Source organism: Meles meles, chromosome 19, assembly GCF_922984935.1.
Source record: "Meles meles chromosome 19, mMelMel3.1 paternal haplotype, whole genome shotgun sequence".
Classification (NCBI taxonomy): Eukaryota; Metazoa; Chordata; class Mammalia; order Carnivora; family Mustelidae; genus Meles; species Meles meles.
Window position 1 is genome coordinate 12,411,095 of NC_060084.1, and position 27,646 is coordinate 12,438,740.

The window sequence follows — 27,646 nt, forward strand, 5'->3', positions numbered from 1 at the left end:
GCCAGGGACGCCAGGGGCCCCTTCGCACCCAGCACGGCCGTCCCGTCTCAGCCTTGCCTTCTTTCCTAGGGGATGGACTTCATCGGCCGAGATGCTCTGCTGCAGCAGAAGCAGAACGGGGTGTACAAACGCCTCACCATGTTCATCCTGGACGACCACGACACTGACCTGGACCTCTGGCCGTGGTGGGGGGAGCCCATTTACCGCAACGGGCAGTACGCGGGCAAGACCACCAGCAGTGCCTACAGCTACACCCTGGAGCGCCACGTCTGCCTGGGCTTCGTACACAATTTTTCCGAGGACACGGGGGAAGAACAGGTGGTGACAGCGGATTTTATTAACCGGGGAGAGTATGAGATTGACATCGCGGGACACCGGTTCCAGGCCAAGGCCAAGCTCTACCCGGTCACCTCACTCTTCACTCACAAGCGCCGAAAGGAGGATGTAGAGCTAAGTGACTTGCACGGGAAGTAAGGCCGCTGGCCTCACTTCCCCACCCACCCCGCCCCTACCGCAGGGCTCCCCTCCGCCTCCCTGTCTGTCCTGACCTCTGTCTCCCAGCTCTCAGCTCCTCGAAGCCATTTTAAACTTCACCTGCTTTTAAACCTTTTGCTTTGCAACCTCTTCTCCTTCCACCTTCCCCCTCCCCTCTGCACTTTTCCATCTACCGCTCACCCCGGGCTGTTCCTCCCTCCCCTCTTCGCCCCTCAGATTCCCGTGGTGACAGGAAGCGTGTCTGATGGGCAGGACAGGCGCCAGCTCCACCTGTGGAAGTAGGTAACTGGGACAGTCGGATTTCTAATGCTGTGTCTCGAAGCAAGGGAAGCTGGTGGTGTGCAGGCCTCAGGGCAGGAGTTCCGTGAGGCCGACTTTTCTCGGAGCGGTGGCTCGCTGTGTGTGTGGCTCAGCCCTGTGCGAGCGCGGGCCATGCTGCTGGGCCAGGCGGATCCCTCTCCTTTTCCCTGTGCTGTGGGCTGGCCCCCTGGTACCTCTAGCAGGAGGATGACCATCTACCTCACCCCCGCGAGGCATCCCGTGGATGCTGTCTGGTCTCTAGTGAACGGCGGCCCTGGCACCACCCCGAGGTCCCTACCAACCTGGGTGTTACAGTGTCAGGCCGGGGCCACTGGCCTCAAATTTTCTCCGTGTCACGCTCAGCTCTCCAAGAGTGTTTGTTGGCCTGAGTAAACAAGCCAGTGTTGGAAAGGGAAAAACCATGTTGCCTTTTGTGTTGCTTTTCCCAGCTGCAAGGGTCTGATCTCAGAAGGTGCCCAGCCCCGAGGCGGTTTTCTGCTGCTAGAACGCTGCTGCTGTTTTCTGCCTCTAAGCTCAGTCTCTCCAAGCGCATTTGACTTAGTCCATCCTCCCTCCCCTGTCCCTTGTGCAGTGGGCCCTCAGCCAGTGAACACTGCTGTCCCTTTGGAACAGGATGGTTGTGCGGTCCTGGTGAGGAACCGAACCTCGCTGGCCGTGCTGAGTTCGAGAGAGCTGCTGGCCTCCCCAGTTTGGCTTCCTCTGGCCCAGAACAGATCCACACTGCGCTGACCGCGCCCCCCTCCCCATGGGTCTGCTGAGAGTTCTGAGTGTGGAGAGTACATTCTGAGTCTGCTCTCAGCCAGCCAGTGCCCTGGGGCTCCGGCATGGAAAAGGGCCCGGGGCACCGGAAAGGCCCTCCGTGCTGTTAGGTAGGGGTCAGCTGGGCCACCTCTGCTGTCACAGATCTTAAACTGTTGTCTTGGTATCGTGGATGCATTAGCTCTAGACAGGTCTCTATACTAAAAAGCCTTTTGTTTTAGAGCGACTTAGAATTCTCAGCTGTGTCCGCTGTGGCATTTCTTGGGATCTGTTTACTCAGACGGATTCCTTCTAGACACTGCTTGCCATTTCCCCAGCCAGACAACTCCTACTTGATCACTGACTGCTTAAGGAGGTCTTGGTTGATTTATTAAGGGAGTAGGTAGTTAGAACTCTGTTCCCAGAGAGATGCTGCCCCTGGGGAGGAAGGAGAAAGGGGCAGCGGTGTTGCCCCACTGGACAGCAGGCGCGGCAGCTGTGGGCAGCCGGGGCCCAACTGAGGAAGGAACGCGGCACTCGGGCAGCCCATGCTCTGTGCCACACTCGTCTTTGTAAATGAAAAACTATTTCAGGTTGAATCTGAAAGACATTCTGGATTTATTAGTTACTTGTATCTTAGCTATAATTGGCAAGATGTTAATTGTGCAGGGCATCACTGTTTATTGAGGACCCTGACACACACACTTCGCCTCTGACACTTCAACACTCACCCTTGAAATCTCTTGGTTAAGTCAGACTTCGTCAGTCTGAATTCGGTCATTTCCCTCTTTGCCCGTAACTGTGAGGGGGAGGACTCTTCCCTGCCTCCCTGCACACCTGACAGGACGTCCCTTCGGCGGCGGTCAGGCCCGCGAGTTACTGTGGATGACCACTCACCTCTCCCTGGAGATCGAGGGATCCGGACTGCTGTGAATGGTTAGCGGGACTTGGGGTTCAGACACGTGGTTCGTTCTTTCTCTGAAAGGATCCACTGGTACCTCTTGTGCTCTCTTGGGGGAGGGCCTCTGCGCTCTTCTCTTTGAAGCTAGAGACACAAAGCATACCGGCCTCAAGCAGATGAAAACCCAGGGCTGCAGGTCCCTGCGGCCCCTCTCCTCCCCTGAAATACCTGCTAAGCCCCCACTTACTGGCACCACGTGTAAATCCTGGTTCCCGGCCCTACCACGGTCACTTGTCTTCTGTGGAAGCTTGTAGCAGAGAGCCTCCCTGTGTGTACCAGTGGCACGGAAGTCAGGAGCGCTCTGATTTGGAAAATCTAAGAGCAAGGGACAAGAACTACCTGCTGTCCTCTAACCTGTGTCGGAGCCGTGGAGCACCACACGGGGCACCTGCTCCAGGAGAGAGAACCAAACAATCCCACCACGTTTCTAGTGCTCTGCTGGGGGCAGGGGGCCCTCCCTGTGCCCCCGAATACAAGAGCTGCCCTTTAGGCCAGGGGCACAGAGACCACTAGGCTCAGTGATTAACCTCAGTTACCCCATTTCTGCAGGAGAGAAGCCTCGTGACTTGGCTTCTCACCAGGAGACCTGGTATCCGTGGATTCTACCTTGTACAGACCAACAGCTTTACCTCTTTCCCCTCTGAGGCAGTGAAACAAGTGAAGAGTAACAACTCCTTCCTCCACTACGAGCCTCTGAGCGTATCTGCAGTGTTAATCCACCCCCCACCACCACCCCCCCGCACCGGCTGCGGCGGGACTGAAGCTTTCCGGAAGCGGCTTACCCTCACTGGAGAGCTGACCCCTCACCTTGCTTTCTGGCTCGATTCATCCTCTGCCTGAGGGACACACGTGCCGGCATCTGAGTCTCTACCCTCCGCTGAGAACCTGCGGGAGATAAAAGGGAATCTTCTATCATCTGTCGTCATGCTTCTGACCCCAGAAGGCTGCGTCCTGGCTGACTTCCAGGGTTCGCTCCTGGGTTCGGCCTGCTGTCTCTCTGCAGCTGCCTGACCAGTGGAAGCAGCAAAGGGCCCCTCTGGTATCTGAGGTGGGGGTGTGGGCACCAGTGCTTAGTACTGGAGAACTTTCCTACTGTTTCCATTTCCTTTTGCACACTTCCCCCCCTGCACCCACATCCCTCCCCAAATCTTCTATCAGAACGACAAAGGGAACATTTTCACGAGTCAAGAACTGTCACTTGCAGGCGCACAGGTTCCGAGCAGCACAGCAGAGGGCAGAAACGGTCGCTGACCCGGGAGTCGTCAGGCGCTAACCGTGTCTCGCAGTGAGCCCTGAGCGAGCCCTGGGCTCAGCCTGGCAGCGCGTCCCCGGCAGCCCCCCTCGGCCTCCTCCACTTCCAGGTGCTGAGTTGTAAGGCTCCCCGTCATCCGCACACGGCTGCGTCTGCAGCCCTTCATCACTACAAATGCACTATTTTTCAAGAGAACTAAATATTTTTGTATGTCTTTGCCTTCTCTTTGTTCATTAAACACCAGAGTTATTCATTGTATAATGTGATTCTTGACTTCTCCAAGCGAAGAATCTGCATCCCTTGAAGAATTACACATTTCTTCCTGGGCTTTCTCCTCATATCTAGAGGTACCTATTTTTACCCTTCACAAACCTTTTCTGCCTTCTCGGTTTTCTGTTCCTCATGGACAGAAATTACAAGAGGGCGGGAAGGATATTTTTAGCATCAGTTTCAAAAGATCTATGCCAGGATTTCCTTTGCACACCAAGAACTGGAGCTGGGAGCACGTTTCAAGCCCAGTTCTCGTGCCTTACGCCAGGATGTCCCACAGTGGGTGTAGGATGAAAAGAAACTTCATTTCAGGCTGAGGGTTCCCAGGCACCCCGCCATCACCTCCCTTCCCCAGAGCAGACAGGTGAGGGGGAGAAAGCTTCTGCAGCCTCTTTCACTGAGGGGATTTCTAGCAGCACAGTTAATGCTTCCCTCTTGAGCCTATTCTTGGGATCCAGGAAATGCCATCGTAATTATTGTTCAGGCTGTAACTCCTTATTTACGTCTCTAAGTGTGCAGTTCGCTCAGCCCCTTTCCGTCCCTCTGCAGTGTCAGCTTCTGGTGCTGAAGACATCTGAGGCACTTTAAGGGATGGGACTTTTTCTCGAGAGCTCTGGTGACTTTAGGTACCCGGGGTGAATTTCTGCCTCCACGAATGTGGTATTAACATTGTGCACTGTGTTTCTATCAAGCCAGATTCCAATTCAAATTTCCTGTTCATGTTACTAAGTTTGTAAATGAATAAACAGACATTTTAATTACTCTGGCTGTGTCCACTTGTGAAATGTTCTTCATCTCTAGTAACTCAATAAATGTATTTGGCCATCGCAAGAGGTAAACACTTTCCATAAAACCATTTATACTGATACCAAAGAGGAAGAAAACCACATGGAAACCAAGGGTAAGCTAGAGGCATCATGAAACCTACACACAGTGGTGGCAGCCTGGGGAGAGCCTCTGGTTACTGTCCTGAGGTTCCGATCTCGTTGAAGGATTGGACCTCCCCTTCTGCCTACTGATTACACAGTAAGAACCTGACCCTTGACATATCACCCATCACCTGAGGGCCCACATTCGTGTACAAAACAGACTGTGTGCTTGCTCACATAGTAGGAAGAGAAGAACACTGAGAGACGCACCCACATCTTTCACTATATGACCTAAAAATTCAGTCACTGGACCTTACTTACCCAGCGGTTTTTTTTTAGCGACTACATCTGTGAATCCGTAGATTGGCTAATGGGTCTATAACAATCTCATCGTGTCTTCCAAACCTACTTGTTAAATTTCCAGATAACTGAATGGCAGCATTCAATACAAAGGTATATCCCGCACTCTCCCGGACTAATTCCAAAGGAAGAGTTCGCGAAACACCGTGCACAGTGACACTTCCGGAATATGCCACAGTGATGACCTCAGGGCACAACTCTCCGATCACGGGTACCTCCTCACCGTTAACGTGCCACACTGCCTACCCCTGTGACACGCCACAGGAGCAACAAGTGACTGTAGGAAGGAAGCACCCAGCAAACGGCACAGCAAGGAAGACTTACCTCCCAGCCCCTCCACCGAACGAAAGGCCGGCAGAGTTCATTCCCGCCAGGACGAAGTAACCCCGCACCGAAGGAGACTCGCCCATGATGCACCTCATGTCCGGGGTGAAGGTCTCGGGGCAGTTCACCAACTTCAGGATCTCCAGGGTCTCCAGGTCGGGCATGCGACGCAGGAGAGAACTCAGCAGGGGCTCTGAGTTGTAAAAACAAACCCAAACACAGTCCTCAGCTTTAGGAAATTCAAAAACTCCCAAATCCTTCTGCTTCCTGACCCCCTTGTATCACAGAAAAACTCCTGAAGGAGGCTTTCTCAGAAGAGCCAAACGGCCCGAGTCAGAAAGCCTGCCCCTCACGTAAACGCACTCTCTGAAGATAGCATGGAATATCCGGAAATCCAGCTTGTACATAGGTCACGTGTCTTCATTTAATGGCTCAAAAGCAGTCCCCCGACTGACCCCTGTGCATCCTGCCGGATAACGGAATTCTCTGTTAGGGATCCCCTTTCTGCTGCACTGGCTGAACTACAACAGGAGTGAAAGACTAGAGGTGACCCCTGGACCCTCCCCAGCCGGACTTCCTCGCTGTCCTGCAAGCATCAGGGAGACACCAGGCCCAAAATGCGGTTCCAGGTGGTGACCCAGAACTCAAGTGAGATGAACTTCCCTCACAGACAAGAGGCCCACAGCCCGGGTTCCTCTTGCATCCAAGCAGGTGAGCAATGCAGGGCTCGGCAAAGCACGAGGAACCGAACCCGGGACCGCAAGTCGGCAGTTCTGGCTCGGGGCCCCCGAGGCAGACCCTCTCCTGACTCCAACTCTGCTCGCCACCTGATTCAAGTACCCGCTGCCCCCAAATTAAATCCAACCAAAAGGCACCCGCTCCCGCCTGTCCTGCACGTAGCAGCCATCCTCCGAGACAAAAGAGGCGGTGAGGAGCGGGGACGCCTTTTACTATCTTCACTCAAAGTCCGCGCTGCTCCAGAGGAAGCCCGGCCAAGTCTGAGGACACCGTGGGCGGTGGGGGGTTGGGGAGGGCAGGCTCATCTGAGCACTTCTGCCATCCTCGGCCGGTCCTTTATCTTCAGACGGCCGACAGCAACCAGAAAAACATCCCATCTGTCGGCGCTCGGAGGTGTGCTCTCACTCGGCTACGGCAGAGACCCCGACATTCACACTAGACGGAGAAAGCAACCAGATTTCATTCCACCGTACTCCATGCTCGGGATTACTGAGAAAGGGAAAGGAGGTGACAGAGACCAACTAGCCATGCTTTCCGCCAGCGTCTGAGGCCCTGCACAGTTCCAGAAGCTTCGCCAGCTCTAGAGACAGCAAGGGACAACAAGGAGGAGGTCCTCACCTTTATGCAACTTTCATTAGAGACACAGAGCACAAGGGGGCGTCTGAGTGTCTGTCAGGGTGAACATGGCAGGGGTGGCCCATACCCAGATCAAACAAGGAGCAAAGCCAACGTGCTGGAATAACTGAAGTCATGTGCCAAATAGGACGGATGGGAACAAGGGGACATTGGAAAAGAGACCTGATGGGGACCAGGAATCAGCGGGCTGCGTCTTCCAGACAGAGGCACAAGCACGTGTAAAGGCCCCGGTTGTGGGGGGGTGGTGGGCAGACCTTGAGAAGTCCCAGCACAGAAAGGAGGCCAATGTGCCCACAGCGTGATCGGCGGAGGGGACCCACGACAAGGCTGGAGAGGCAGGCAGAAAGCGAGGACACACAGTGCTTTGATGCCCTCGTGACGAGCTGGGATTCCACTCCAAGTGCAAAGGAAAATACTGAAGCAGGGAATGAAATCATCGGATATGCTTTTCCAAGATCTTCCGGCTCCACGGTGGGAGTGGACTGGAGAACAAGAGGAAAAGCAGGGCTGGGAAGTGACGTGGTCCTGGAGGGAGGGCACGGAGACTCAGCAGGATGGAGGCAGTGGAGTCAGAGCCGCAACGGGACTGTTCTGGACGTGACACGACAGACCTGACTTGCCAACGAACGGGTGTTAAAATGGGGCAAGGGGAGAAATAAGGATGATGGCAGAGTTTCTGGGTTGAGCACCCGATGCCACTTACCACAGTGTGAAGGGCTAGGGATGGGGAGGGAGGCGGGGAAGGAGAGTGAGCGAGGGGGAGGCTGTGAAGGGGCGCAGGCACGCTAACGGCCCTCCCTAGGGGTTACACGCGAGACGCCTGGCAGGCATCCACGGCGGAAGGACCAGCAGCGGCCAGACATCCAGGCCTGAAGCCAAGGAACAGCGCGGGTATCTGAAGACCCAGCACGCTGAGGAGCAAGAAGGACCCTGAGGCTCCCCAGCAGGCAGAGCCTGGGAAGAGCAAGAAGTACCGGGCAGAGGACAGAGCGCTGGGGACACGGACAGCATCAGACAAAAAGACGTGGTTCAAGAGACAGAGAAGGAGCCGTGGCGAGGCAGAAAGAGGCCTGGGCTGTGGTGTCACAGAAGCCGAGAGAGGAAAGGGGCTTTAAGAAGCCGTTCCCTACAGAGGGTGCCTGAGGGTGCAGCACGACGGCCAAGGGTCCGCTGGGACAGCAGAGGTCCTTGGTGTCCCCAAAAAGAAATTCCCAGGGGAGTGCTCGGGATGAAACCGGGGCCACAGCAAGCTCCAGAGCGAGGAGATGAGGGAGTGAGGACTGTTCGTTCACTTTCTGTTCTGAAGGGAGCAGAGCACCAGCCCGCAGCAAGAACGGGAGCAGAGCAAGGCTCTTGGTCTCTAAAAGCTCGGGCCCTGAAGCCTGATTCACTGCTGGCGGGAAGGGCCGGGAAAAGGGGGAGAGGCGGCGACAAAGAATGAGGTCCTGCAAGAGGAGAGAGAGGACCCAAAGCCGCAGCGAGGGACGGCGTGCTCCGTGTCTGCACAGGCTACCGGCCGGAGGGAGACTCAAGGGCCAGCAGGCCTCCTCCCAGATGCAGGGGTGGGTGAGTCCAGCTTGGCTTATCCCGCACCCTTGGGTGTCACAGGCTGTGACCAAGCACACATGTCTACAAGGTGACCAGCATCGTAAGGCAGAGCAGCAGAAGGGTATGGGATCGGGCCACCAGGGAGAACTACTCTCCCGGCAAAGCAGAGGCCTGTTCAAGGTTCAGCAAACTGCAGACCCACCTGCCGGAAGACGGCAGGGTCACCAGCGTGGGGGGGAGGGGGACTTCCGAGGAGAGCCCCGGCAGACAGCACGCCCAGCAGCATGCGGGCCCCAAACAGCCCAACTCGTCCAAGGCCAAGGTGTGGTGCCCATCCACCACAAACATCTCAGAACAGAGACCGAGCAAGGCCTACACCGCATCCCACATCAAATCCTATCCAACCAGGGCGGATCACTCGGCCGCCTAACGGTAGTCACCAGGCCTCCTCGCACCCTTGGTCTTTGCCCAACGGTCTCAAGAGAGAAGCTTCTTCCTGCAACCTCGTCGCCACAGCACCAACTTCTGTGCTTCCCTCCCTCCCCCCGGCCCTGCCGTCCTCCCCGCCAGACCTTTCCACTGTGCCCTCCAGAGGATCCTTTCCAAAGTTAAGCCCTGGCCCTTCTCCCAGTACCTCTCACCTCTGTCTCCACAGAGCAGATCCTCTGAGGGACCGGCCACCCCTTCCTGGCCAGCCCCGTTCTACTGAGCTCGCCTCCAGGGGGTGGCACTGAGCATCCTCCTCCTCCTTCCTTTAGAAGGACTACAGCTTGGTCACACTGGAACAGACCCAGTTCCTCCGTGGCTCAGGTCAGTGGGTACCCCCTGCCTAACCGCAGGGGCCGCCGCGGGTTCAGCCACAGGCAGATGTCTGTGTGTGTTTGGCCTCTGAACCCGCAGCACTGATCCTCTCCAGACCTCTGACCCCACCTCCTCTCTTCCTTCCTTCAAAGCAGATAACCCCGCTGACCTCCTCCCCAGAAACCACCGACAATCCCCCTGGCATCTTCAACCATCTCTGCTTCCCTCAGAGGGTCCAAAGTTCATCGCCCACAAGAGCCCCGGACCCTCCCCCTCCTCCCCGGGAACCCAGGTCCGTGAACCCAACTCCTCTTCCATGGGCCTTCGGTGCCCTCCTGACCCTCAGCGTTTTCACATGCTCAGGTCCTCCCAACCCACTGAAGAAAGAGAACAAAGCCTCCATAAATGTCTTCGAGTAGTGGTTTTTCATTTTAAAAATTCTAAATGATAAAAAATATGGTCTTGGCGGAAAACGCAAACATAGAAGGCAATTGTGATTTCCCATCAGGGTGCCTGGGTGGCTCAGTAGGTTGAGTGTCGGACTCTTGGCTTCAGCCTAGAGTGATCTCGGTGTCCGGGGATCGAGCCCCATATTGGGATTCTCTCTCCCTCTGCCTCTTTCCCCACTCATGGGCACACATGCACATGCATGCGGTCTCTCTCTCAAATAAAAATATAAATTTAAAACAACGATTTCCCATCATACGAAGTGAGCAGTCCCATGTGCTGCCCTCCTCTGCACCCGAGTGCCGCCGCCTGAGCTGTGTCCTTCTTCCCTTACTCCTTAGCGATTACACAGTCTGCCGGTGGTCAAGCCAGAGGTGACTCTTTTTTCTGAAGATTTTATTTATTTATCAGAGAGAGAGAGAGAGAGAGAGAGAGAGAGAGCGTGCACAGGCAGGGGCAGTGGCAGGCACAGCAGGCAGAGGAAGAAGGAGGCTCCTTGCCTTGCAAAAGTCCCAATGTGGGACTGGGTTCCAGGACTCTGGGATCATGACCTGACCTGAGCCAAAGGCAGCCGCTTAACTTACTGAGCCACCCAGGCGTCCTGAGCCAGAAGTGACTCTTAATGTGAACTCACAACCTGTCTTTTCACTTGACGAATACCTTCAGGAAAGGGCTTCCTGTATGATCTGTCCCTTTTCCCCCCATTTCCTGTCTGTCCCAAACCCAAAGCCGTTGGGCTTCTGTCCCCCTGAGCTAGGAATGCTGCTCTCACCAAGAAGGCTCATGCTGCCTACTTCTGGGGACACCGGCCCCCTCTCATAAGGTCCTCTCCAAGCACCGCATATCGCCCATCGCTCCCTCTACTCACACCCTCTTTCCTGGTTTAATCCTGACTCCTACTACCCTGGTCACATCTTTGCTGGCTGCTCTCCCCTGTCCGTCTTTCCGAGTCCATGCCCCTCACGGCGCTCTGGGACCAGCTACTCCCCTCGGTCCCCTACTCTCCGGGGGATTCCACTGCCTACCCTGACCGAGGGTCCAACCCACAGCGGCCCCAACATTTGCGTCTGCACATCCAAGGGAACAACATCCAAGCAAGTCGGCTCGGGCTCCCAGAGTCAAAATGGGCACATCCCACAGGGAAACCCATCCTCCTCAATCTCCAAATCTTCTCCATTTCTGTGTCCCCAGTGTGACTCCATATACGAGAACCCTGGTGTTACCCTGGGCTCCTCCTCTCTTGGCTCCTCTATGCAGCCCACCTGCAAGGACCAAGGATTCCACAGGCTTCATTTCCCTCAGGTGGACCGACTTCTCCCACCCCCGCTGCTGCGGCTACCTGAGTACAGGCGGCCACCCGTGCTCAGATTACCGCAGAAGCTTCCTGACGGGCCTTCCACACCCCGTTCTCCCCACACCCCACAATCCTGACACAGGACTCCGAGCCAGTCTTCTCAAATGAAAATCTTGTTTTCATTTGCTGCTTAAAACTCTTCAGTGACTTTCTGATGCCCTCAGGAAAAGACAATCTCCTTCGCAGGAAGTGCAAGGCCCTTCACTATCTGGCTCATTTCTTTTTTTTTTTTAATAATTATTTTTTTAATAAACATATAATGAATTATTAGCCCCAGGATGTATAGGTCTGTGAATCGCCAGGTTTACACACTTCACAGCACTTACCATAGCACATACCCTCCCCAATGTCCATAACCTACCACCCTCTCCCAACACCCCTCCCCCCAGCAACCCTGTTTTTTTTGAGATCAAGAGTCTCTTATGGTTTTGTGAGATTAAGAGTCTCTTATGATTTATGGTTTATGTCCCTCCCAATCCCATCTTGTTTCATTTATTCTTCTCCTACCCCCCAAATCCCCCACATTGCATCTCCACTTCCTCATATCAGGGAGATCATATGATAGTTGTCTTTCTCCAATTGACTTATTTCACTAAGCATGATACCCTCTAGTTCCATCCACGTCGTGGCAAATGGCAAGATTTCATTTCTTTTGATGGCTGCATAGTGTTCTATTGCATATATATACAGTGCAATTGCTGGGTCATAGAGCAGCTCTATTTTCAACTTTATGAGGAACATCCATGCTGTTTTCCAGAGTGGTTGCACCAGCTTGTATTCCCATCAACAGCGTAGGAGGGTTCCCCTTTCTCCGCATCCTCCCCAGCATCTGTGATTTCCTGACTTGTTAATTTTAGCCATTCTGACTGGTGTGAGGTGGTATCTCATTGGGGTTTTGATTTCTATTTCCCTGATGCCGAGTGATGTGGAGCACTTTTTCATGGATCTGTTGGCCATCTGGATGTCTTCTTTGCAGAAATGTCTGTCCATGTCCTCTGTCTGGCTCAATTCTTATCTCTGCTCTCTCTCTGGAGCCAGGCTGAACCTATCTGTAACTAATTCCTCAAACAGAACAGGATTCGGAAACTCCCGGGATCCGGGCACACTGTTCCTCTAACCAAACAGTATATAGCTCCCGCCACTCTCCCCCAAGCCCCAAACGTAACCGCCAAGGCTCTCAGCCTGAAATCTTATGAGACCTCTCCCCCAGCACTGGGTCAGGTGGCCCTTGTATGTTCTCCCATCGCACCCTGGGGTTCTCCCAGCACAGAGCCTCCTGGACCATGTCACAGTCTGTTTGTCAATCAGGGAAATAGCACAACAGCCCAGCTGAGGATGTAGGCTTTACAGAGAGGCAGCCAGCTGGGGCTTTGAAAGCCTCCGCCCACCTCTCATTAGCTCTACAACTTGCAGCAAGTTATTCCATCCCCGTGCTTTGGGCTCCTCATCCGCGAGGCGAGCTAGGACTACCTGCCTCACACAGCTGCTACAAACACCCAATCACACAAGAAGGACCACTGGACCTAAGAAGCACTCAATAAGTGGTACTTTTTAGTGTCCTGTAACTATGGAGCTCTCTGGGAGCTGGGACCAATGATATAATTTGATCATGCTTTTCCCAGCATTCAGGGTAGGCACCGAGGAAATATAAATCGCTGAATGGATGAGAAGAGAGAACACACCGGGGGTGGGGAGGGGGGAGTTCAATGAGGACTCAGAGATCTCAAGGCTAGGCTCTCAGACTTCAGGCGATATCTAAATCACGTGAAAGAATTTTTAAAAAGAAAATGGGAATTTTTTTTTAATTTTATTTATTTGACAGAGAGATCACAATTAGGCAGAGAGGCAGGCAGAGAGAGGAAGGGAAGCAGGCTCTCCACTCAGCAGAGAGCCCGACGCCGGGCTCGATCCCAGGACCCTAGGATCGTGACACAAGCCGAAGGCAGAGGCCTTAACCCGCTGAGCCACCCAGGAGCCATGGGAATATTTTCAAAGGCAGTTACAATCTACCAGATGCTGCATTAGGTGTACAAGTGACTTACAACTCACAACCCTATAAGGCACTAAAACTTTTCTACTGCTTGGGGAACCTGAGGCACAGGGTAGGAACTCGTCCAAGCTTCTCTAATGCCGGTAGTGGCAGAGCCAGGAGTAGGACCCTGTCGGGATGGCACCCTAGAGTCTACCCTAGAATCTTTCCTCCCTGCTACCCTTCAAACAACCTCAGACGAGTGAAGAAGCAGTAAGCTGTGAGGACAGAACCACAAGACACATCCCCTGGCAGGATAAAAGAAATTGCAAATGTCACAGAAGACAGGTATTAACAGATGAGGTTTAAGATGAAATAAACAATGCTAAAAACCTAGACTGATCCAGGAAAAAAAAAAAAAAAAAAAGCCTAGGGTGATGAGAACCAAGTAAAGGATTTGTGACCTTGTGGGCATCGTGACCTTCAAAGAATCAACGAGTGGTGGAGGCAAACAAGAACCAAAAAGGATTTAAAGTGGATCCAAACAAAGAAAGGCAAGTGCCAGAGGATCCAAGTAGGTTTGGCAGCAAAACCTAGGCCACGCTTGATGACAAAGAAGGGAAAGTCACTAGACAAGAAACCGAAGCTGTCAAAAACAAGGAAAGAAAAGCGAAAACCGGATTCAAAATAAGTGTGTGAGAAAATACATATCTTACGTTTTATTTACGTACTCTCCACACCCCATTCGAGAGTCACATGCTCTTCCGACTAAATAAGTCAGGCGCCCCCAAAAAATTATATTAAAAAAAAAACTAAGATGACCCTACCATGTTTTCTGCTAAGAAGAAAAATTATCTGCCAAGCAAACTCAACATCGCGACTAGGTATGCCCACATCTGCTTACACCAACACGAGCAACAGGGCAGCTCCAAGTCCCTCTGAGTCGTTCCTCTCTACGGTCACAGCGTGTGGACAAACGGGCCGCTGGGGACAAGGAAGACTGGTGAGGGGACAGCGGTTAACAACGTGTCCCACACCTGCCTCAGCACTAGAGCCACCCAGGACATTTCTCTCCCACGCTCCGCCTCTGGAGAGTCGGACCCTGCCGGTCCTGGGTGTGTAATTCTCAACAAGTGCCACCGGGTGATCAGACAAGTGAAAGAAATCAATACGAACCGCCAGCGCGGCCAGGTGTGCCCTAGGGCCCGGCTCCCCACCTCCTTCCCTCCGCAGCCCCGGCGTCACGCTCATACACACCGGCAAAGGACACCTGAAGATGCCCGCAACCCATCTCAGTGTCCTTCACATCGGTGCCGAGTGCTCACGCATCACGAAGACGGCTCACCGCCCCGGGCCTACGCTCTCCCCGTAACTTGGCTGCCGCACTCTGCAGCAGTCCTGCAAGTTAGTGAGGCGCAGGCAGTCCGCAGCACGTCTCCAGGCGGGAAACCAACTGCGCCCGCAGCGGACGAAGATCGGGCGAGCCCGGCCTCCTCCATGCTGCGGGCTTGCAAGCCCGAGGCCGGTAGCGCGAAGCGCGGTCACCGCCCCCGCTCTGGACGTCGGGCTGAGCGGGCGGACGCCCCCTGAGGGGCCGCTGTGCAGGCCCCGGGGCAGCCGAGCACTAGTCTCCGAGACCCGGACCACCTGGGCCGGACGGAGCACAGCCCCGGACAGGCTGGGAGAGATGAGGCGAATCCCTCTCGGCCCCGGCCGCCAGAGTCCTGAGGCCACCCGGCGGAAGCGACACGAAACGCGGGGCGGCCGGGACCAGCCCCGAGGGAGACCAGAGCGGAAAGGGGGGCGCTGAGACGCGCGAGGGGCGGCCCCGCAGCGGTTTCCTTACCTCACGCGCCCCCGAGCGCTCCGCGGTCAGCACCACCCCGGCGGCTGCGGGGCAGCAGGCACAACAGTTGCGAGGGGTCCCGGCACCAGAACGCGGGGAACAGAGAAGGAAAAGAGGCGGGGCAGAGGGAGTAAAAAGTGCCGGGGAACACCGGGGACCACGACCTTCCGCGCTTTACGGCCCCCACAAGGGTACGCCGGCGCGAGATCGCTTCCGCGCACGCGCGCGCCGCGACGTCCCCATGGCGGCCCCTCCCCTGCCACGTGGTACTTGTTTGGGTCTTGAGAGGCCACGCCCCTAGTCCCTGGGCTTCTGCCTGGGTGGCACCGGTGGTCTTGACCTCGGGCCGCCCACCGGGTTGACCTCTGCAGGTGGAACACGGAGGTCCGCGGTGGGCCGCTCGCCCTGCGGTGCTGTGGGTAGCGTGGAGCTTCGCTCTGCCCTCCAGACGCGTTCCCACTTCTGTCCCCGTGTGGATCGAGGCTCAAAGCCGCTCTGGACCCGCAGGCTCTCGGCTCTTCCCCGGGCGAGGCGAGATTATAGAGGCCCTGGGCTCTGGGTCCGAGGTCACTCTGCACCTTCCTGGCTTGTTTGGGACCAAGGAAATGGACTCTCTCAGTGCATCTTCTGACAAGGCCCCCGTCCAGCCCTTCCTCACCGTCAGCGGCCCCGTTTTCTTTCCCTGGTGGAACTCATCGGCAGGTGCAGTCTGTGGTGGTCCACTGCCTTTCCCGCCAGTTGCAAGCCTGCCATCTCTCGACAGAACCTCAGTCTGAGGCACGGCTATGCCCTCAGCACTCGCAGCCCTGCTTGACACCTCGTCCAGTCGCTAGTTCTCTGAATGGAGAGCGTTCTGGGGGTACAGCGGCCCCTGTGGGCTGCGCCACACTCTTTCCCGGTCCTTAAATTCGGGCTCCCGCTCACCACACTGAGCCCATGTTGTTTCCTTATGGCTTCTTTGGGCCAGGCGCCCTGCGGGGCGATGGGATTCAGCAGTGCACAAGAAAGAGAGGGCTTCCTCCGTTAGGGGGTGGCAAGAAAGCTCCAGGGACCCTTGTGGCACCACGCCAGCCCATGAGCTGCACACTTTCTAGCCTAGACTCGCAGGTCAACTCACTCGATACAGCGCAGATGAGTTCTCGCTGCCTGAGGACAGAAGGTCTGTCCCTGGCTAGCGTGCCCAATGACGGTTTAAGACGTTCTGGGCTTCTGTGCTAGAGAAATACTTGAATATTTTGGCTAATGGCCCAGAGCCTGGTGTCACCTGACCGCTCCAAAAGAAGCAGAAATAGACTAACTCATCTGAGGTGTATTCCTGGGCAAGTCTTTCCTGATCTACTGATATCCAGACATGGCGATGTGGGGAGAAAATCTTGACAGTTTCCTGACGAGCAGCTTGACCTATGCCGTTTGCAGGCTTGTGAATTTGGGAGAAACCTCGCTGTGGGTGGGAACGGGTGGGTGAAGTAAAGTGATCGTTAACGTGTTCATTCCATTCTGTGGACACACAACGCGTGGTGAACAAGCTGTATGGCTTTCTCCCTACTTCATAAACCATCGCTGTCGATCATCTCTGCAAAGTCCCAAGCCTCGTTTTATTTTCCTTTCTTGTTGATTCTTGTACTTCGTAGGCTCTCATACCCACCCACTGCACTGTTCGTCAAGAGGACTGAACATTGTTTTCTGTTTTGCCTTCCTGTGTGTGAAAGGTCGGAGTGATTTCTTGCACGATACTTCACAGAGCAGAGCTGCCCATGCACAATTACACACTTCCTAGGGGGACTTTATTCTCATGACATTTGGATTCACCTTTGTAAAACTTCTGCCTTCTCTCAAGGACAGATATTAAAAGGTGGTGTGGAGGGTATTTCTCGCATCTCTCTCAAAATATCTGTGCTGGATCTTTTGATCCTTTGCACACCAAGAATGGCAGCTGGAGCGCCTCTCTTCTCCAAGCCGGGTTCTAGGGCCTTACTCCATAATGTCCCATGGTGGGTGTAGACAGGAAAGAGAACAACAAAGCATCTTCACTCATTCCAAGGGTTCCCATCCTCCCCGCAGAACCTCCTGTCCCCACATCAAACGCCTTTCCGCAGCTGGTTTCAGTCAAGGGGTTTCTAGCAGCCCAGCTCACACTTCACTCTCGGGTCTACCCTTGGTCTGGGAAATGCCGTTGTAATGATTGCACAGGGCTGTAACTCCTTATTTCCATTTGTGAGCATGCAGTTCGCTCAGCCCCTTTCCGTCCCTGAGCAGCGACAGCAAGAGGTCCTGAGGACATCTGAGGCACTTCAGGGCAGAGGATCTTTCTCAGGAGCCCTGGTGACTCTTGGCACCCAGAACGACCAGCATTTCTGATTCCATGAAGGTGGTAGGAACATCGTTCCCTGTACTTCTGTCAAGCCAGATTTTAATTAAGATGTTCTTTTCATGCTGCTAGGTTTGTAAATGAATAAACAGACACGTTCCTTACTCTGGCCGTGTCTACCTGTGAAACACTCTTCATCTCTCGTTATTGGTGTATGTATTTGCCATCACAAAGGCTGAACACGGTACATGAAACCGTTTGCATCTGTGTCACCAGAGTGCGAAACAGACTCGGGACTCCGAGGTCCCGCAGACACAGGATTACATCACCCTCCACGCGGTGGTGGCCTGGCTAGAGATGGAAAGCCTCCCTCCCTCCCTCCTCCTGAAGGTCACGAGGACTCACACCTAAGTCTCTAACACACGGATCTGTGAACTCGTCAGTGAGTGCTAAGCGTGGGCTGGATGCCAGCGGTGGTGCCCGAGAGTCATCTGGGGGCACCTAAAGCAATCCGCTCCAAGTGAATCGGAACCCACAGGGCTGGAAATCTGCTCAGGACTTCTGAGACACGTCCAGGAACTCCTCTTGTGCCTAGAAACTACTGGATGCTGACTGTTTAAGAGACTGCGGGGCGCATGGGTTAGGGAGAACTTCCGCTGGTCCCTGAGCAGGACAAGGGGTTTCTTATACACCAAGCCATGTAACCTTTATGACAATCTCGGGAGGGGAGGTTTCAGCGGATGCTGGAGGCTCAGAAGGAACATGACGTTGCCCAGATCACACAGCTTGGGGGGAGGGCTGGAGCTGAACCAGAAAGGTCCGTGCACTGTAGCACAGGGCGGGTGGCCGGGAGGCCGTGTGAGGCCCACTGACCCGCAGCCTAAATCCGCTGCCCAGCCAAACCTCAGTCACCTGCAGGCCCACAAGCTCGAGAGGAGACGCTTGTGGAAGGCACCAGCTCTCGGTGCCTTCTCTCTCATCTGCCGCCTTGTGCAGCTCAGGTAGGGGGTCTCTGATGGCGTGGCCGTGTAGGAGTGATGCCAGCAGGGCCTCATCCCCTTGAGGAATTCTGCACTAGCTGCCAGCGTGGAGTCACTGGTCTTTATTCTGCTCATCCAAGCCACGTTCCAGCGGCTCCATGTGGGAATCCCACAGGCTAACACATCAGCAACAACCTCATCCTGTCTTCCAAACCTCCTTTTATTTCAGGTCCACGAATGGTTCACTGAGCCCCACACCGGGAAGTCACCTGTTCCCCTCCCCCGGCTTCTCCCTGGACCTCTACCTCATCGCCCAGCTCCACCAAGGCTGGGTCCCCAGATCTCGTCTCTTCTGGCATCTCGTTCCCCACCCCCACCGCTGGAGTTCTGAGCGTTGGCATCCCTTGCTGCAATGACCATCCCTAAAATGATGTCCCTGCTTCTGGTTTCCCCCCATCCTCACTCTGCAGGGCTGTCCTTCCCAAGCACATCAGATCATTTTACTCCCTGGTGTAACTTAGCAGCTCCTCGGGACTCCCCGTTGCTGGGGAGACCATGCTCAGACTCGTTAGCATACAGAGCTCTGTTTCCATAGTGGGGCTGGCAGAGCAGGCCCAGGCAGTGCTGGGGCCGACTGTGTGTGACTCCGGGGCTCGGATCCTGGCCCGTTTGCCCCTGTGTGCGACTGATCCTGTCCCCCACCCTCCTCTCAAGTCACACTCCACCAAGCCCATATTTTGCTCACTAAGGTGCCCTTCCTGGCACCTGTCCTTCTGTCCTTGGGGAAGAGTTCTGAATTGAGAATCAAATGATGCCCTGAAACCCCTCATGTCAGCTTGGCAGATCCTTCTGGAATTCCAAAACCTTTGCCCACCATCACCATGATGGTGGTGCAGCCTTTCCTGCCCACGACAACTGGCCTCCCTTTGGCATGTCCCCTCTACTCTTTCCACCTCTGTCTTTCCTGGTCTTTTCGCCTATGCCTTCTGTCACTCTCTCCGAGGAGGACTGGCTTCTCTGAACCCCCAGCATCTAGTATCGTGCCTGGCAGCTAACACATGATTGAGCGAATGGGGCAAAGTTTCGAGCAAAAGCTCCTTTTGCCAATCTGTAAAATGGGATAATGTCCTGGCCTCAGGGAGCAGAGGGCATTTGGTTACTGCAGCTGACCCTCAATCCGACCAGTAGGTGGCGCTGTGACACACAAATTGAGGTTTCCCTGGGGCCTTCCAGTCCTGCATCTGGAGTGGGTGTAGGTCCTCAGGGTGAACTAGAAACCCAAATCAGACCAATCAAATCTCCCCCTGAGAGAGGATACCCCGTGTGGTCCCCGTGACTCAGGAGGGGCCATACGGGGCACAAAGGAGAGGCTCCTTTGTGCAGCCTTGAAAGGAGGGATGTGCCCTTTCAGTCCTGCTGTCCTCCCCTGGAGGGGTCTGTGGAGTTAGGGACCTCAGACACTTGGCTCTGGGGCATCCTCTGTCTTATTCCCCAGAGTCCAGGGTGAAAGGGCCATTGTCCTGTTTGGTTAAGAACATGACTTTGGAGCTGACCTGGCCTGGGTCCGAATGCCCACACTGCCTCCCCCTTAGTGTGTGACCCTGGGACATTACCTTCCCCGAGCCTCCTCTCTCGTTGTCACCAATACCGGCTACAGAGAAGGGGGGGCATGGAGCATGTGCATGTATATAGAGAGATTTATCTGAAGGATTTGGCGGCTGGCAAGTCTGAAATCACAGGATAGGCAGGCAGGGTGGAGACCCCAGGAATCACTGGTTTCGAGGTCTCAAGTTCAAGGGGAGTCTGGAGCCAGAATTCCTTTTTCCTTTTTCCTCTGGAGACCTTAGTCCTTTTCTTTTCTTTTTTTTTTTTTTTTTTTAAGATTTTATTTATTGGTCAGAGAGAGAGAGAGAGAGAGAGAGCGCGAGCGCCCACACAGGCAGACAGAGGGCAAAGCAGGCTCCCCGCCGAGCAAGGAGCCCCATGTGGGACTCGATCCCAGGACGCTGGGTTCATGACCTGAGCTGAAGGCAGCCGCTTAACCAACCGAGCCACCCAGGCATCCCGACCTTAGTCCTTTTCTTAAGGCATTGAAGTGAGTGCATGGGACCCACCCACGTTGGAGTGGGTGACCTGCTTTAATCAGTCTATGGGTTTCGGTGTTAGTCAGATCAAGAAAACACTTGCCTAAGGATATCCAGACTAGTGCTTGACCAAATGTCTGGGCACCCAGGCCTGGCCAAGTTGACATGTGAAACTAACCTTCGTAGCCTCTGTCTACCTGCTTGGAAAGTTGGCCATGACACCTTTCCTTCCTTCTTTCCTTTTTTTGGGGCAAGAGTCAAATAATGGGATAAAACACTTGGCTCAGAGCACAATTTTGAGAGCACAACAGCTGGGTTTTGTTTTTTGGTTTTGTTTGTTTGTTTGTTTTTTACTCTTGCAAGGTGAGCTGCATGGCCAGGCACCTTAATGGGGGGGAGACTGTGGGGGATGAGTGACACTCGGTGACCTAAAGGGAATCAGAGTCATGAAGCTCGAGGAACAAAGGACCTGTTAGGCAGATGCTTACAACAAAAGCTGGGCTCCAGTCCCCAAGTGCCAGTGGGGCTAATGCCTTTGAACTGCGCTTATCATGACCTATTTACTATAAAGACCTGGGCTAGATGTAAATTTATTCCATGATGTGTCCGGGAGCTCTACAAAATTGTCTAAGATCGGTGAGCTACTTTTTTCTTTTTTTAAGATTTCTTTCTTTCTTTCTTATTTTAGAGAGAGAGAGAGCATGAGTGGCAGGGGCAGAGACAATGGGAAAACCTCAACTGGACTCCCCACTGAGTGCAGAGCCTGATGCAGGGGTCGATCTCAGGACCCTGTGATCATGACCTGAAACCAAGAGTCATCTGCCAACCAACTGTGCCAGCCAGGGGCCCCTCGGTGAGCTATCTTCTCATGCCCAGGCCGTGCAGCTCTGTAGATGGTGTGTGAGCAGTGCTACCCCGGGCCTCCGGGAATCTTGGCCCCTGCACTCTCTTGCTTCTTCAAGGCTGCACATGGAGCTGGATATTTGCACTTCATTCCCTCCTTGGACCAGCTGGCCCGCTCTACTGGCTATGCCCTAGATCTCCTCTACTGGGGGGCCCATTTGGATGCCCAGCTTTTGCTCCTATAGGCTCCAGCTTAGAACATAACAGCAGCCTCCCAGGGAAGCTCTGCATCTAGTTTCTCCAGCCCATGATGACACGCGACCCATGCCCACCAGCCTTGAGGAGCAAAGACAGCTGGGACCCCTGGCCACAGAGAAGAGGGGATCCTGGCCAGAGCCTTCTTACAGCAGAGATGGCCCACTTGTGACAGGCCCTCCTTCTCCTGCAGCTTCTCAAATGGAAGTTTGACAGAATCCCAGGAGGGAGAGATCCCAGTGGCAACAAGCATGGAGTGCTGGGCATGCAAGAGCGAGGTCCCATTCTCCTTTCCACATCCACTAAGTCCAGAGGTCTGGGCCTGATGACACACGTGCCTGTTCTAGGCTCCACCTTTTCTTCTCAAAATGCTTTGTAATCATGGGATCCTTATACTCTTTTCAGGAAGGGTTAGGCCCAGACCCCCTCCACATGACCTGGTGCCATGCCTCATCCCAAATGTAAAAATCTCTTTGCCCAGCTGGGCCCTGCTTTCCTCCTCCAGGCAGGATGCCAGGCATCAGCCAACCAGGAGCCCAAGAGGAACAAGGGATGGGGATGCAGCCTCCAGGCTCCTGCAAATTCCAACTTCCACAGCACCAGCCAAGGCAGAGGCAGGATCTGGGGACTCTGGAGGGTGAGGGGCGCCCCCAGCACCGCCCCTGCCCCAGAGAAGCAGCCCTGACCTAAGGGACCCAGCCCTAGGCAACTTTGGTGTCCTGCCTGACTGTCCACCTCAACCATGCAAAGGCCTCAGGCCTTATTATTCTTCTAAGAGCTTAAGTATGTGCTTTTGATGACTAATTTTTATGATCTGATGTTTACTTTCAAAGTAACGCAGACACTAGTTTTAAGCCGACCAGTACTACAAGGCTGATAACGGTAAACAGCAGGTCCCTAACCAGCCTCCCCCGATCTGGTTCTCAGTCAAGTCTTACAGATCTTTCTTCCTGTGGCTGAGTCAGTCTCTAAATCTACCCTTATTTCTCAGATCTGAAGTTTAAGTATTCTCCACTGACTTCGACAGCAAGGTAGCCCTCACACCACACACATACTCATTCCCTCTACTTGCCACATAGTTTTTAAAAAAACTGATTTATTTATTTTGAGAGAGAGAGCGTGCAGGGGGCGCGGGGGAGCCCAGGGGGAGGGCAGGGGGAGAGAGGGAATCTCCAGCAGACTCCCTGCTGAGCAAGGAGCCCAACGCAGGACTCGATCTCATGACCCCAAGACCATGACCTGAGCTGAAGTCAAGAGTTCGATGCCCAAAAGACTGAACCACCCAGGTGCCCTGCCTCCTAGTTTCCCAACTTTGTTTTTCCTTTCCCTTTTGGATGAAATCAGTGTTATTTACATTCTTTGACTTCATAAAAAATACAACTGAGCCGTGTCACGTGCTATGATTTCGTTCCCCTTCTCCGTTTTATTATTCAAGATTTCAAAGGCGCCGCAAAGTTGGAAGAATTTTGCAGCGAACCCCAAATACCTGATGCTAGATGCTCCCATTTTACTGACATCCTTTGTCACTTCTTTATTCGTCGGGCCATCCCGACATCCATTCTTTCATCTGTCTTGGTTTCGGTACATTTCAAAGTAAATGGAGACATGGGCGCTCTTCACCCTACATGTTTTTCTTGTGTTATCTCTGTCTGCTTCTGGTGTCCATGTAATGCCGGACTCACAAAAGGAGTTGGTGTTTCCTACCGTTTGTTCATTTTTTAAACAGCTTCGTGGGGATCTATTTTACCCACCAGGAGTTTCATCCATCCTATGTGTACTGTGGGATGATTTTCAGCCGATTTATACATTTGTGCAACTATCACCACCAATCCGGGTTCAGAACGTCCTTATCACCTGAAGCCTTCTCTCATGGACGTTTCTAGTCAGGCCCCAGCCCCACAAGTAGGCACAAGTAGACAGAGAGGCAGGCAGAGAGAAGGGCATCAGGCTCCCCGCAGAGCAGAGAGCCCGATGTGGGGCTCCATCCCAGGACCCTGGGATCATGACCTGAGCTGAAGGCAGAGGCTTTAACCCACTGAGCCACCCAGGCGCCCCTGCTCACTTTTTTAAATGGTCATTTGTCTTCTTAATGTACTGCTTGTAAGCCCTTTACCAGATAAAGGATTTAAAAATATTTCCTCTCAGGAGGAGGCCTCTTTTTTCATCTTCATTATGGTGTCTTTGAGAATGAAAAGTTTTGATTTTTATGAAATCCACTTTATTGATTTTTTGTTTTATGAGTTATCTGTTTGGTGTCATATCTAAGAAATCATTGCCTGACCCAAGGTCACTAAGCTTTTCTCTGATGTATTTTTCCCCCTAGATCTTTTACAGTTCGTGCTTTTATAGGTAGGTCTATGATTCATTTGAAATTCATTTTGTGGTTGGTGTGAAATGACAGCCAGTTCATCTTCTTAAATGTGGATATCCAACTATGCCAAACACCGCTTGTGGACAAAATTATCCTCTCCCTATTGTATTGTTCTGGCACCTTTGTCAAAAATCAGTTGACCCTAAAATGTTTCTTTCTGAACTGTCTATTCTGTTCCCTTGATCTGTACGTCTGTCTTTCTCTGTAGCCCGTATTTGTGATTTCTGTAGTTTTCGTGACAAATTTTGAAATCAGGTAGAAGTCCTCAAACTTTGTTCTTTTTCAAAAATGTTTTGGTTATTCTAATTCCTTCACCTTTCTTTGCCACATTAAGATCTATTTCTCACTTTCTTCAAAAAGGAAAAAGGCAGGGATCCTGGCTGGTTCAGTCAGGTGAGCGTCTGCCTTCGGCTCAGGGTATGATCCCGGAGTCCTGGGATGGAGTCCCGCATCGGGCTCCCTGCTCAGCGGGGAGTCTGCTTCTCCCTCTCTCTCTGCCCCTCCACCTGCTCATGTACTCTCTCTCTCAATTAAATAAATAAAATCTTTAAAAAAGAAAAAAAGGCTTTGGGATTTTGTTAGGAATTGTATGGAATCTAGGAGTAATTGCCACGCTGACCACACTGAGTCTTCCAATCCATAAACGTGCAGCATCTCTCCATTCCCATCTTTCATGTGGGGCTTTCATAGGTGGCTCAGCTGGTCAGGTGACTGCCCTTGGCTCAGGTCATGATCCCAGGGTCCTGGGATGGAGCCCCCCCATCAGGCTCCCTGCTCTGCAAGGGAGTCTGCTTCTCCTTCTCCCTCTGCCTGCCACTCCCCCTGCTTGTGTTCTCTCTCTCTCTCTCTCTGTCAAATAAATAAAATCCTCAAAACATAAAAGATCTTTCATTTCTCTCAGCAATGTTTTCTCATCTTAGGTTTTCTAGTCTTAGGTGCTCTTCTTTTTGATGTCAATGGGATTGTCTTCTCAGTGTCAGTTTTGGAGGGCTTGTTGGTATCTTGTAGCAATACGATTGGTTTTGTATCTTTATTTTGTATCCTGAGACCTTTGTTCTAGTAGGGTTTTCTTTCAACATTCCTTGGGATTTCCTACATACGGGATTATATCATTTGCAAACACAGACAGTTTCACTGATTCCTCTCCCATCTGGATGCCTTTAATTGCTTATTTCAACTGATTGCACTAATCGCACATCCAGCAGGATAGCGCTGAGCGGGAGTGGTGAGAGCAGACATTCTTGCCTTGCTTCTGATCTTGGAGAGAAACATTTAGTCCTGCATCAGTACGTATGATGTTCGCTGTAGGATTTTCACAGGATTTTGTATAAACTTCTAATCTTTGCTCATTTTCTTTGATCCTCCTTAAAATTCTGATATAATAGTAAAACATAAATAGCTACACTTTAAAAGTGGATTTTAGGGGCGCCTGGGTGGCTCAGTGGGTTAAAGCCTCTGCCTTCAGCTCAGGTCATGATCCGAGGGGTCCTGGGATAGAGCCCTGCTCTCTGCTCAGCGGGGAGCCTGTTTCCCCCTCCCTCTGCCTGCTGCTCTGCCTACTTGTGATCTCTCTGTCAAATAAATAAAAATCTTTAAAAGTGGATTTTACTATAAGCAGTATGGACATTTTTAAATTTTGCAATTATTCAGATATAATAAAAAGCATATTTTTAATGAAGATTTTATTTATTTATCAGATAGAGATCACAAGTAGGCAGCGGGGGTGGGGGGGCTCAATCCCAGGACGCTGGGATCATGACCTGAGCCGAAGGCAGAGGTTCTTTTTTTTTAAATTTATTTGATAGACAGAGATCACAAGTAGGCAGAGAGGCAGGCAGAGAGAGGAAGGGAAGCAGGCTCCCTGCTGAGCAGAGAGCCCGATGCGGGGCTCGATGCGGGGTGACCTGAGCCGAAGGCAGAGGACTTAACCCACTGAGCCACCCAGGCGCCCCTGAAGGCAGAGGCTTTAACCCACTGAGCCATCCAGGTGCCCCTTTAAAAAGCATATTTTTAAAAATGTTAATTATATTGAGAAATTCTCTCCCATTTGGTTTCTCAATTTTAAATGGGTATTAGGATTTCCTATTTCTTCTTGAATCAATTTTGGTGATTTGTCTTTCTAGGAATTCGTCCATTATACGTACATTGTCTATTTTATTGACATAAAGTTGTTCTTAATATTCTCTTACAACTGGGGCGCCTGGGTGGCTCAGTGGGTTAAGCCGCTGCCTTCGGCTCGGGTCATGATCTCAGGGTCCTGGGATCGAGCCCCGCGTCAGGCTCTCTGCTTGGCGGGAAGCCTGCTTCCTCCTCTCTCTCTCTGCCTGCCTCTCTGCCTGCTTATGATCTCTCTCTGTGTGTCAAATAAATAAAATCTTTAAAAAAAAAGATATTCTCTTACAACTTTTTTATTTCTATGCTATCAGTTGTTATGATGTCTCCCTCCTGATTTGGGAAATTTTGTCTTTTCTTTCTTTTGTAGCTGTTTATGAAGGGAAAGTTTTAAACTGTACAATCATGTTGACAGAGGCTTTATTCATAATATTCATAATAAACAAATTTGTTTTATTTTGTTTATAATAAACAAAAGCTTAAAACCCAAATGTCCATCTCTAGGAGAATGAAAATATAAACTACTACCAGCAATTAAAAACAAAGAGGGGCACCTGGGTGATGCGGTCGCTTAAGCACCCAGTTCTTGGTTTTGGCTCAGGCTGTGATCTCAGGACCATGAGATCGAGCCAGCGTGGGCTCCACAGTGAGCAGTGTCTGCTGAAGTTTCTCTCTCCCTCTCCCTCTGCCCCTCCCCACCTCACATATTCTTTCTCTAATAAATAAATAAATGTTTTTTTAAAAACCCAAAACATGGGGTGCCTAGGTGGCTCAGTTGGTTAAGCGTCTGCCTTCACCTCAGGTCATGATCTTGGGGTCCTGGGATCGAGTCTCGCTTCGGGCTCCCTGCTCAGAGGAGAGTCTGCTTCTCCCTCTCCTGCTGTGCCCCTGCTTGTGTTCCCTCTCTCCCAAATAAAAAAAAAAAAATCTTTGTAAAAAACCCCAAAAACACACAAACAAAAACAACCTACTAAAACAGACCACAACATAGATGAATCTCATAGGCACGGAGGGCAAAGGAATCTCGGCCTTAAAGTGTGCATATCCTAGGAGTCGGTTCTTCTGACATTCAGTATAAGAAAACTAATCCATGGTGGTAGAAATCAGAAGAGAAGTTGCTCACTGGGGAGATCAGCCATGCAAGAAAGGACCTACCCATTCTCAACACCCACCCCGAACACCCAGCCTGAAATGCCATGGAAAGTAAGGTATAATCCCTTGGTTAGGGAGTCCTGCTTAACACTGGTGGACATGGAGGCCCGGGGGTGGAAGTGACAATCCCAGGGTCACACAGTCTCGGTTAGAACCCATGTCTTCAGCGGTCTGGCATTTTATCCCTCAGCTCCTTCTTCTAGCTCCTGAGGCTGGCCTCACCCTGGGCTCCATCCGCAGTAAGCCAAGACCCCTCAAAAGCCACCATCTCGGGTCAAAATCTATTTCCCTAGCAGCCCCAATGACCTGGTGTGATGCTACTCAGGAGAAAAGCCACATTTACCTTTGCAGCCCGGGAGCAAGAATCGGGCTTTGTTCCCCGGCATCGGCATCGAGCAGGGCGGTGGGACTTGAACTCGGAGGGCCACAACGTAAATGAAAGCCGATCTGCACCGGGGTCTAGGAATGTGAAGACAGGAAGCCTGGGTCAGCTGGGACATACCGTGTGCCCGCCCGGTGAGCCCAGGTTCGTCATCTACAAGACGGCCATGGCATCTGCTATGCCCTAGTGTTGTGACAATTCAGTGAAGCCACACGTGTCACTGTGCTTTG

The 27,646-nt window shown here is 52.7% G+C and overlaps 2 protein-coding genes across 3 annotated transcripts in view; one reads left to right on the forward strand and one right to left on the reverse strand.

Annotated features, from left to right (window-relative positions):
- The window catches only part of LOC123930830 (pyruvate dehydrogenase phosphatase regulatory subunit, mitochondrial), a 35,112-nt gene extending 30,313 nt beyond the window's left edge, over positions 1–4,799 (forward strand). The window contains exons 18-19 of one of the 2 annotated variants that reach the window (XR_006816152.1): positions 70–773; positions 1,245–4,799. Coding sequence is in view for 1 of the 2 variants with exons in the window: in XM_045987206.1 (XP_045843162.1) it covers positions 70–474 (405 nt within the window). In the remaining variant the exon portion in view is untranslated. Of the gene's footprint in view, positions 1–69 lie in introns of both variants that reach the window. The other variant, XM_045987206.1, reaches the window with a different exon arrangement.
- LOC123930831 (pyruvate dehydrogenase phosphatase regulatory subunit, mitochondrial-like) lies at positions 2,463–15,128 on the reverse strand. The gene is made up of 4 exons (XM_045987207.1): positions 14,930–15,128; positions 5,591–5,783; positions 3,323–3,400; positions 2,463–2,599 (listed from the first exon to the last, which is right to left on the reverse strand). Exons 2-4 carry the CDS (start codon positions 5,752–5,754, stop codon positions 2,509–2,511), a joined length of 333 nt encoding a protein of 110 aa, XP_045843163.1. The 5' UTR covers positions 5,755–5,783; positions 14,930–15,128; the 3' UTR covers positions 2,463–2,508.
- Positions 15,129–27,646: the final 12,518 nt, after the last annotated feature.

Bases quoted from the DNA above. Each gene is read 5' to 3' on its own strand.
- LOC123930831 (XM_045987207.1), bottom strand. From the start codon at position 5,754: ATGCCCGACCTGGAGACCCTGGAGATCCTGAAGTTGGTGAACTGCCCC. The intron at 3,401-5,590 runs GTAAGTCTTCCT...TATCTCCCGCAG, and splicing joins TTCGGTGGAGGGGCTGGGAG to GTTCTCAGCGGAGGGTAGAG. The intron at 2,600-3,322 runs GTGAGGGGTCAG...TTGTGTCTCTAG, and splicing joins GAATCGAGCCAGAAAGCAAG to CTTCAAAGAGAAGAGCGCAG.